The 11,731-nt window shown below is 32.1% G+C and overlaps 1 protein-coding gene across 1 annotated transcript; it reads right to left on the bottom strand.

Annotated features, from left to right (window-relative positions):
* Positions 1-6,000: 6,000 nt before the first annotated feature.
* On the bottom strand, positions 6,001-10,970 carry LOC148598872 (meprin A subunit alpha-like). The gene is made up of 9 exons (XM_088561386.1): positions 10,811-10,970; positions 10,212-10,284; positions 9,619-9,754; positions 8,978-9,162; positions 8,503-8,718; positions 8,276-8,311; positions 7,850-7,987; positions 7,053-7,297; positions 6,001-6,233 (listed from the first exon to the last, which is right to left on the bottom strand). The coding sequence occupies exons 1-9, from the start codon at positions 10,877-10,879 to the stop codon at positions 6,144-6,146; spliced, it is 1,188 nt and encodes a 395-aa protein (XP_088417512.1). The 5' UTR covers positions 10,880-10,970; the 3' UTR covers positions 6,001-6,143.
* Positions 10,971-11,731: the final 761 nt, after the last annotated feature.

The following is an 11,731-nucleotide window of genomic DNA, read 5'->3' on the forward strand; positions in this document are numbered from 1 at the left end:
ACGTCAACTGTGGATGACACCCTTTTTTATGACCTTTATTTAATGTATCGGTGGTGGTCTTTAAGGCCAAGAATACAGTGTATGAACATTTAGCAACAATGACAAATTCTCATTTTAACACTTTCATTTCCAGTTCCAGTCTCAGTTACTTTTTATCTTGACAATACAATAAGAAATGTTTGGGTACGGATTCGTAGTAGTGTAACAGTATAAGTAAAAAAAAATACAAAAAAATAAGTCTATTAATCTATGTAATATCAGTTATTGATATGGACTTCTCCATTTAACTTTGTATAATGATACTTATTATTTTCCTTTGTACTCGGAATAGTGACTGCTCAATGTAAAAATTCCACTTTGACTAACTAAAATTGATATACATGATTCATAATAACAAGCGTCAGAAATTCAGGTCAACTTTAGGGTTCAGTAAAACAATACGAGGCTTCTGCTTACTCCAATCCACTAAAATCCATTACTGATTCGCCTTTTAGTTATCTATGGAAACCAGAAAATTAACTGCATTGTTGGTCAACACCTGGCAGATATGAAAGCATATTTGAGGCAGAAGTACTTATTTGAATAGAATTAACCGAAACTCAAACATTTATTTAACACAATGGTACTCTCATCATTTCAAAATCGAGTAAATTAATACCTGACAATATGAAACCGCGGACAGGTATTAAAATGTGCTTTACCTTTCGAGTTAAATGGGCCTAGATGGTATTTACGGCTATATCTTTAGTCAATGGAAAGAAAAAATAAATCAATGTAGTTTTTTAAATATCATTCTTTTCTAACTGAAAAGTTGTAGACTTTTCTGCTATTTTGATCAAAGAAGACGTCAAAGATCAATCGACCCCAATACACTTTGATAAGTAATTTAAGGTAAATCGTTCATTGTAGGTATTGGGAAACAGGTAACATTTTAAGATCACATGTTAAGAATTTCAAAATTGTAAAAAAGAACAAAGTTGCCTCTGAAAATAGTTGCATTTAAGTGCATTTTCAATTATTAGTACATTTAGAGTTGCTAAACATTTAAAGAGAGAACATGCTTAGCTTGCAATAAAATTCCAAACCACATTATATAAGGGTCAGTGCTCATTGTTAATATAAACACAAGGGTGAAGCACATTTAATGTCTGTATTACATAACTAATATTTATAAATTGGCAAAAGATTGCAAGGATAAATAACTATATCTAATGAACAACGTTTTGATTGGCAAAGTAAATATCAGAGTGGTAAAACTAAACGCCTGTACATACGATTTGGTCATCGAAAAGAAATATATTATGTTATAATTGACAATCTCTCCTGCGTATTTGGTGGAGTGGATGTCATTATATGTATTTGAACTGGGGGTGTTAAAATGCTTCTTGTTTTGTCTTTACAGAATTTGGTGGAGTCCGAGTTGCTCATTTACTCTTGTTACTTTGTATGTATGATTTAGTTACTTTGTGTTCTTTGTTGTGTATGTCTGTTTTCCATGTCTGGTCTTTGTGCTTGGATTACATTCTTTTGATTACAGCTATAACCTTTTTCCCTTGATTACTCTCTCAGAAAATGGTTGCCTTCTTTTCACTTATGAAGTTTTTTTTCGGAATAAACATTTGATGTCTTGGTTGTATTTCTCAAGTATGTTTAAATTACCATGTTATTACAAGTGAATTATCATTCATTCAATGGTCTTCTAAAATTTATTACGAAATCGAAGGAATGTTGTGATAAATTAATCTTAAATGATTGATATTCGCAAAAACCTCCGAAGAATCACCCTGGGCTTATACTAACACGTCAAAATGCTTGAACGTAAACACTATAAACAAAGATGATCTACGTACACAACGTAGTAAACATAATGAAATAAATTATACATAAAAGCTGTAGATAGAGGAAAATTAAAACAATACTTCACAGGAAAAACTTAAGCACTAGCAATAAGATAAGCAAACCGTGAGTGATATCAGGTGCTTCGGATGGATGGGTAAGCATTTCCTGATCCACCGGCGGCATCGGTAATATTGAATGTGAGTATAGTCCGGTAATTACCAGCAACAATAAATCAGCTCCCCGACACGAGTCATACAAGTTTAGACATAAACTGTATATTTGAAGACGCCTGGATTTGGGCCTGAACTTGATATAACACAGCTATTAATCATTGTGCCAAAAATGAAAATTGAAGATTTCAAATGATATTTGCAATATTATTTCTAAACGAGTATATTCAAGCAAACACATAAAGACTGAAAATACCAAAAAAAAAGAATAGCTTAACATTTATAATATAACAATCATTAAAATACCCTTTGATCGTCGAATCATTATAATATTAATTATTTTCTTTAGTAATCAATAAAAATAAACCACCAAATATATTGGTGTTTGCGCTGTAGTAGTATTGATATTGATATTTAACACTGTGTTATGCAAAATCATTTTTCAAAATAGCGAAAATAAATACCGAAATTGACAGAATCAGCGAAAATATAACACCGCGAAATTAACAGTAGCCAATATTTTTAAAATATAGAACATACAAATTAAAACCTATGACGTAAGCAGGTTCATGGCTCATTGTTAATATATACATAAAGGTGAAGCAAATTAATGTCTATAGCATATAAATAATATTTATAAATTGGCAAAAGATTGAAAAATAAATAACTACATCTAATGAACAACGTTTTTTTATTGGCAAAGTAAATATCACTGCTGGTAAAAATAAACGTCTGTACATACAAGTTAGTCATCGAAACGAAATATATTATGTTATAATTGACAATCTCTCCTATGTATTTGGTGGAGTTGATGTCATTATTTGAACTGAGGGTGTTATATATAAAGTTTTGTTTATATAGAACGCGTTGATATTTTTGTCTTCGCTCTTGCAATCTGTACAAAATCATTCTTTGCTGGAATAGAAAATTAGAGATAAGTGACTCTTTTCCTCATGACATACTGAATTTCCTACCTTTAAATAACAAAATTCCAATTATATATATTGCAAATTTTAATATGAAGTACACATGATTCAAAGAGTAACCTCACGTATATACAAAGATCTAAATCAATACATTAATTGCATATAAGAAGTATACAAAACCAACGCTATCGAAATAAGAAGCCAAATCCATCAACGATAGCGGTAATTTTAAATCATTTGTTATAATTTTGCCCAAGTGCAATGTTATGAAATCTCTGGATAATACTTTGCTATCATGAGCGTTCGTTATAGGGAATAATTGTCCTAATATGTTTATTCAGTTTGAGTCCTTGGCTGTCTAGTTGTAGGTAATGTCTCTGAAAATGTTGTTCGCTCAATATACTTTAAACCGTATAATTACACATTCAAAGATAAATGAAGGTAAACTCACAGTAGACAGTAAACGTCGATAAATCGAGCAAATAACATATATGATATTAAAGTTTACACACGAAAACTTAAGAAATATGCATAAATAGTAGAAAATGTCCATGCTCTTTCTTTACAGTAACTTTTTTCGCATTCGCATTTCTACATGTAAACAATGCGTTTGTCATCATGATATTACTTATTAATAATAGATAGTTGCTCCTTAATTTATTTTGCGTCCAAGCCTGGTACCACACAACTTAATCTAATATAACTAAATTTCAAAATCGGTCTAACAATACCTCTAATTAAAGTCCTTGTATTTTAAAATGTCAAAGACAATTAAGAATATTTTTCAACTTAAATAGGAAACCATGATTTCCCCTGGTGTGATACCTTGTTATCTTGTCCTTTACATCACATCGATATTAGTAACGTATATGATTGATAATTGTTTATTTAATTCATTGGTATTTGTGTATTTATTTCACAAATTAGCCAATGGTATCATGAGCACCTTCCATGTGTATAAGTTGTTAACTTCAAAGATAGATTTATTGCATGCTGTGCACTAAAACGGATATTGTTGACATAGTTAAATTGTATTCGTTTCAATGCTAACATAGGCAATACAATTGTCAATGGTACAATTTGTACATGTTGTATATTTCAATTGCTTTGTCGTCCATTGTTAACAAAGAAATTACCCCGGAGTAATTAAATGAATAAGAGGGAAATACAATGGGAAAACACTTTCAAAAAAAAAAAAAAAAAATTGAAACGACAAACAACCGGACATAAAAAAATATTAACTTTCAAACTAAGATGTGCAGGGCGAACCAAACAAACAACCGATGCTCCGAAAGTGTGATCCACTCCTGCTTGTTGCAAGTCACCCGCCGTGCAGCCCGATGAAGTTCGTGACGAATGATATGTTATGCAAACATAGTGAAGCAAATTGTTGACAAAGGCTAAGGGGTATTTTATGTACTGTTGAAAACCACACGATATGGTAAAATATGTTATTAAAAACTAAATACAAATGTTAACTGCCTTGTAATTCCAATGATTTCTTTACGTATAAATATAGTTAAACTAAAACAAACAAACAAAAAATGCAAAACAAAATCAAAACAAAACAAACAGCAATAATGCTTTAAATCCAGTGTCAAATGAATATATGGTATATTAAAGAGACAAAAATTTAATCATTGCTTAGAAAGGCAAAAACTAAAGTTAATGATTGCTATCGATGCTGCGTGGTATGACCGAGCATCAGGGTGATATGATAATAAATGCTCTCGGGGATCGGAGCCACATAAAGTTGAAGGTTTAAATCTTGAATTAATCATCTCATCGTCGTATTTTACAACAAAAGAAGTTATCGTTGAAATTACGAATTGAACAAACTGTTTACTTTATTTTTATGAATAAATTTGAATATTTCGTATTATTTGACAGATTTCAAACTTTCTTTGAAAAATTTGTACTTCTCACTTATGTGTACAACTAAATGTTGACTTAATTTTGAGTATTGGTGTCAGTCTCTTTCCCCGAGGGAGAAATGGTACGAAAACCTAAAATTTACTTTTGTTACTTTGTATGTATTGTTAGTGAATTTATGTTCTTTGTTGTGTTTGTCTGTTTTCCATGTCTGGTGTTTGTCCCTGGTTTACAATATTTTAATTTCTAATAGAGTATTGGTTCCCTCGGTTACTCTTTCATTCAATCGTATGATAAACAGTTTCAGACAATATATATGTTAATTTTAATGGACTAAGCTTACTCATACTTCAAATTCTTAATAATAATTTCTGAATTAAAAGTTGATTCTCTTTAATGCTTTTGATGTAACATTATCAGTGTTATCTTTTTTGTTAAGTGTTAAATTTTTTGATGAAGGTTTTTATTTGTGTATTATAAAAAGAAATGCTTTGTATTAGTCTTCAATTGAAGTAGATATTTTGAATAGTTTTGCATATGAACTTGTTGATTTTTCATCGGATGTTTGTTATTTGTTTGAACATCAAATGCAGCGTAATCAAGGTACCACAAGATTAGAGAAATCAGTGAAAAACTAGGTTGAAGCAGTACCAACAGCAGTTTTCTTCACAAGAATTAGTACGTGTAAAATTAATCGTAAGCTATGACGTCATAATACTTTTAAGTACTATGGAGTTATAAAAAGAAACTCAAAAAAAGAAGTGATAAAGCAACCAGTACCAAATGTATTATGTTTCATATTAAACTTGGAATAAAACACAAATAAAAGCAAATTAAAGAGTATCTTGAACTTCACAAAACACCGATGATATGGAACACGCGGTAAAGTAATGTTCACGACAATAACAAAATTTGGTGAAAACTTGAAAAATCAGTAAATAGCAAACTGTTTGGGAAAACTATTATAATTGTTCGGTAAATGCGCACGTATACGTAGGTTTTAAGAACAAATAATAATGCTCAACTTAATCTATTGTGGATAAGGTAACAAACACATAACACACGATATAGAGAATGATGTCCTCATAACTGTAATCTATGCAAATTTAACCAATTACCTTTGAATCACATAGACCTTGATTTAACTAAATATAAATTTGATTTCTGAATCTGTGTTACATCAGAACAAAGACTTATAAGATTATTTTCCTTTATTGTACAAAAAATGTTTCACGCTTTGTAACAAACAGACATGACAATGTTAACGGATATCTACAAGCCCCACATTCTACCTCGAATGTTTATATAATGTCTCTCATGTTTCAATAGTTACTGCTCACACAATACATCTACCTCTGTAGTAATAAATATCATCTAAAGCAATATCTCCTAAATCTGTACTTCCCATGGCTGCCTCTAATACGATCTAAAAATACAAAAGGAATCTTGAACAAATTTGTACAAACCGATGTGTCAGCATTTCTTTTGGAATTGTTTACAAATTAGTCTTTATACAATAACATCTTTAATGGTCAAATGTAATGGCCAACTGTTACAACGTACAATATACTTAATCATTGTTAAACATTAGTTACATTGTTTTTTCTTCAAATTCGTAGTTCCGATTAAATAGCCTTGTTAAGTATTTTGTTTTCCAATCAAGTTTTTATTACTACAAACATGAACTGCAATGTTCCCATTCAATTATGAATAAAGCTATCGTTAAAAATCATAGACACATATTTCAAGAATGCTTATGTGCAATATACTTTTTAACAAACTTGGACGATGCGAAACGACAGAAAAGGTTGAAAAGGGCGACTTTTTTGTGAAACCCATATTAGTCAGTATAAAACATACCATGAAATGTTAGAAAACGTAGACGAATTCATTACCCATCAGTCATACAGATCTACCATGAAGCATTAGAACCGGTGCACTAGGTCCATGCTCCCAGTTTTTATTAGAGTCCGAGTTGTTCATTTACTTATGTAACTTTGTAAATTTTATTTTGGTTATTTTATGTTCTTTGTTGTGGTTGTGTGTGTCTGTTTTCCATATCTGGTCTTTGTCCCTGGATTATATTTTTTTATTTCCGCTAGAATAATTGTTCCCTTGATTACTCTTTTAAATCATAGAACCCATTCTTGTCATTTATTACGGAACCTACCACGAAACGTTAGAAAAAGTAGAAATTGGACACTGGTATCGTGGAAAACCCACACTAATCAGTCATATGGCTCACCTGGAAATTTTGTCCTACTGTAAACTCATCATTGAAGACATTCCATTGGTTAGCTTGTTCTCCTTCCAAAGATTTAAATTCTTTGGTCATATCTCCTACTCTGACGTTTACAGAGAGTTTATTGACGTCCCGGCCGGACATGTAATAGTAAAATCTAAGGCAATATGTTCCAGCGTTCAGTGAGGGACTGACTAATCTGGATTTTTGGTTATGATGAAGATGAGACTCTGCTAAAGCATAGTAACCTATAAAAACACACAATATTAGTTCAGAAAGTTGACCAGCAACAAGTTGTTCTTAACACTATGTACTCTCATAAAGATGAATTAATTGATCATTAACAGCATATAATGACGATGTTCAGGATATACTGTTGTCTATTCTTGATTAAATGAAATTACATAGGCATATATCTAAACCATAGAGAAAGAGATATGACGTTTTAACAGGCAATTCGATATGTATTGATACAAAGTTTATATCCTCTTAATGTCCAGTCAAATACCTTCAACTGCAATTTGTTCCTGATATCCTAGTTGTTTTTTTCCTGTTATATTCCATTTGTATTTACTACCCGTTAAGGTTGTATTTAGTAAAAAAGCAAATCAACAATTTGCAAGTATTTTAAAACATTTTGATAAATAGCCTAATCTGTATATGTTTCAAAAAAACCAATGTGGTATGAATGTCTATCAAGTTTTTTTGATTATTTCTTCTGTTGTTATATCCTTAAGAGATGAAGAGATTTAAAAATAATGAAGAGTAAGATAAAACAAACAAATATTAATTATACCTACCTATGCCGTTACTGTAGTCAAAATTTGGTCCTGTGCCATTAGATTTTGTAGATCCTGTGTTTCTAACCATATCAAAATCGTTCTCACCATCTTGAGACCATTGACAGAAATCGTTTTCAAAGTCGCATTTGACAGCACCTGTATAATACAAAAAAAATCAAAAAGATGGACAACTGTTAATAAGCTACATAACTAAGCTTCAAATTAAAGCATTTCTTTTTTAAAGTTAAACAGTAGAAAAAAGTCTGATTGTAGTTCACATCGGTTTCAAGCTCCAATCGAACTAATGTTTATAAGTTTTCAGTCTTTATAGTTTACAACATGAATGAGAAAAACGTCTTTTTTTGTTCCGCAATAGACATTTAACAAAACAATAAACTCTTGTTCTTTGAATGGTCCAACTATCAACTAATCATTTACACTTACCAGAAAGTAAATCTTGTTTATGGATGACATCACCAACTGTAAAGAGACAAAAAAAATCATGTTGTTACAATTCATTAATTTAATGAAAGAAACATTTTTGTTCCTCATACGTCAAAGTTACTCATATAATATTGATATCCTTAGACAGGATTTCGAACAAACATACGCCGTGACGTCGAACAAAAATACAAAATATCATGTGACCGGAAATTGCATTAGTATATTACCTCTTCCGCATCCGTAACCATCTCTGATGTTTTCAATGTCGAAGTCACTGAGAGATACAGACCATGGGAAAACTTCGCCTTCATATTTGGCCTTCATTGTTGGTTTGGATGGGTCCTTGGCGTAGGCATATGGGAAGAAGAATGTGACGGATTTGTAGTCAAATGGAGATTTGAAGAAGGTGGTGTCATTCACCTTGGCGAAGAAGGTTTGGTATTCTGAAAAGTAAAATAAAAATAATTAAACATGTGAATATCCTTTGTGTGAAATAGTAGTTAATTCCCGATTTATCACATCAAATTTGGTATTGAAGACGCTAAAACATGAATGAAAATAACCAATACTTTCCACCAGACAGATGCATCCAAGGCACATACATGGTTCCGGTTAGAATTAGCAAACTTGAATGTTGCTCCAGTTAACAAAGAATTTGGATATATTTGGACTCAGAAATAAGTGTTTCTCCTTAAAACTTACGTTTTGGAATGTTGCTGTAGTCGACGACAACGAAGTCATCTCTGTTTGGTCTACGGAAAGCATTGTAAGCTCCCAGGGTGTACATCAACAACTGCATGATGTCAGCTTTAGCCATGTTGTCGGTAACTCTGACGACCTGCTTTCCTGTGATACGTCCGGGCTTAGCCACTCTTCCGAAAGGTTCTCTGCAATTATACATTTAACAAATTCTAAAATCGGTAATTACATGTAAATAAACAGATTGCCAGTAAAATACACTACGAAAATATATAGTAACTATCCGTCAGCTTTAGTTTATTATATAAAATACATGTTACTATTATGAGCATACAGAAGTAATATATAAAAGATGCATAGTTTACTCAATAGAACTGACTACAATATTATTACACTGTGTTTGCACGATTCAAAGGATTTGAAAATTGTTTGGTGTTGGTAATACGGTTTAGGCAAGGTTTCCTTAGTAATATGGTTTTGGCAAGGTTCCTTAGTAATACGGTTTAGGCAAGGTTTCCTTAGTAATACGGTTTTGGCAAGGTTCCTTAGTAATACGGTTTAGGCAAGGTTTCCTTAGTATTTTTGTGAGACGGGTATTACCGGAGTTCGTTATAGAGTTTCCATTATACTTTGTTATAACTTACGAAGATTCAGTTGAGAATTCTACATAGTCAGCCTCGTTTTTACGTGGAGTGAAGGTGATACACTCCCGTCCGCCGCTGTAAGTATCAAACTGAATCTCCTGGATAGAGGCAAGAACTCTTTCTCTTGTGAATCCAGCTGAAAGTGAAATTAACATTTTATTCATTCTTGAACTGCTAGGTTAAGTAAATAAAAGCTGAAAAAAAGTTTTTAATTACATAAAAAAAACAAAAACAAATCCAAACATCAACAAAAAACAACCAAAAAACAAAAAATAAAAAAAATAAAACATAAAAATAAAACAGAGGAAAAAGTACGGGCTGACTGTATTGTGCACTTTGGCATTGCTGAGTTGAAAAAAATATGACAATGCCCTTATGAAACCCAGATAGTACTTTCTTAAGTCATTATGCAAATATTAGTGCATGCATCTACCGAAGCTAACCAACTCAATTTACCTAGGGTATTGACATGTCTGCATAACTCAGTTAAGTAAAAAATGTTATGTTGATTAAACCGACTGAGAAAAAAAATTAAAAAGCTCAATTAATGCGCTGATTTACGAAACTAATAACTGAACAAAATTTGTACTTACTGACTGATGGGGAGAATGTGATGGGAATTCTCCCGAAAGGCCAGAGTAGTACACTGTCATCTGCTGCGCGCTTCTGTAAATTGAAGAAGAGAATGATATATTAAAGCCATTGTTTTGAAAGAGAAGAGGAAAATAACACATTTACATTCATTCACTGTATCAGGCCTCCCAAAGCATGGAGATTACTTCATATAACAAAGGTCTAATTTACAACCAATTAAGTTTAAAAAACGATTCTAAACTGTTTATAGTTCTCAGCTTTATACATTTTCAGTAATGCATTAACTTTTTGCTAGCCAAGATCATTTGAAAAAAAACTTCCTCAACATCCAAAAAAAAAAAACGATTTTGAATCAAGATATTTCACAGATTATATGTATTGCTTAAGGTGTACTTTTTATGCCCAGTTTGTATGACGGTACACTTGCAATCTATTCATTAACTGTTTCCGTGATAAATATGCATGTCTATAAAACTGCTAACAGGAAGATATCATTTCACTACCGCTTCCGCTATCTATTTAACTGCTTAAGTGCAATGATAACTTTAAACCTGAGTAAATGCATCAAACACAATAAAAATCAAGTATATTGTCCTACCTGAACGCTTGCGCAGACAGCACAGTGGACAACTACGGTCAGAACAGCGGCTAGCCTTAGACAATTCATTTTTGGCAAATGGCTCAGTAGCACGGTTTACAGATGGTTTTAAAGCTCTCTTATCACGTGGTGTAAGACTTAAATTTGAACTACTATTTGACAATTCACATTTATCAAAGAAGGTCTCTTATCGGGGGCTGACCCGAAATTTACGTTCGGTCTTTAGGACAACCCACCGTACTTCCATTAAAGGGCATAGTATTTTACCTTACTAAATACATGTACTTGTATACCTTTCTTGATAGACTCCCCTTTTTTCCTTCTTCTGAAAGTTTGTGAAGTCATAGTTAGAAAACAAAATAATTACGTTTACATTTGAAACAAGTAAAATTAGGCATGTTCTAATGCACATGTTTTTTTTTTAAATTGTAGCATTCAAATTGACTGTTTCTCACTAAACACAGCATGCAATGTGTGATGGTCGTTGTATTTTTAATTTGTACTGTTTAGGCTCATGTCGACAGGCAGCTTTTAATCAACAAATAACGTTTAGATTGAATGTTTCAAAATTCCAATAGCAAAGTCTTATGGATACTAAAATACCAATCTTTGTAAAATGTCGGTATGTGTTTCAAGTAATTACCTTTCATCAACAACAATAGAATGCTTAAATGATTAAGATTCGTTTGTTTGTTTGTTGGGGTTTAACGTCCGAGCAGCAATATTTCAGCTATATTCAGACGATGAACATGAAATTGAGGATAAAATGAACATGAAAATATGATGAAATGAAAAAGGGATCGGACACAAGGACAATGGGGTCGACAAATTTTGATTGCCACTGGAAATAGGGAGAGGTGGGTAGAGTCGGGCAATTTAGCCTCCTGTGGCGGAGCCCTATGGTTCCTACTCCGGGAGAAT

The sequence above is a fragment of the Perna viridis genome, chromosome 14, assembly GCF_037379345.1.
Source record: "Perna viridis isolate PV_CMFRI_1.1 ecotype Kerala chromosome 14, ASM3737934v1, whole genome shotgun sequence".
NCBI lineage: Eukaryota > Metazoa > Mollusca > Bivalvia > Mytilida > Mytilidae > Perna > Perna viridis.

Coding starts and splice junctions, on each gene's coding strand:
- LOC148598872 (XM_088561386.1), bottom strand. CDS start 10,879: ATGAATTGTCTAAGGCTAGCCGCTGTTCTGACCGTAGTTGTCCACTGT. Junction 9,163..9,618: donor GAATTCTCAACTGAATCTTC/GTAAGTTATAAC, acceptor GTATAATTGCAG/AGAACCTTTCGGAAGAGTGG. Junction 6,234..7,052: donor CAGTAGGACAAAATTTCCAG/GTGAGCCATATG, acceptor TTGTATTTTTAG/ATCGTATTAGAGGCAGCCAT.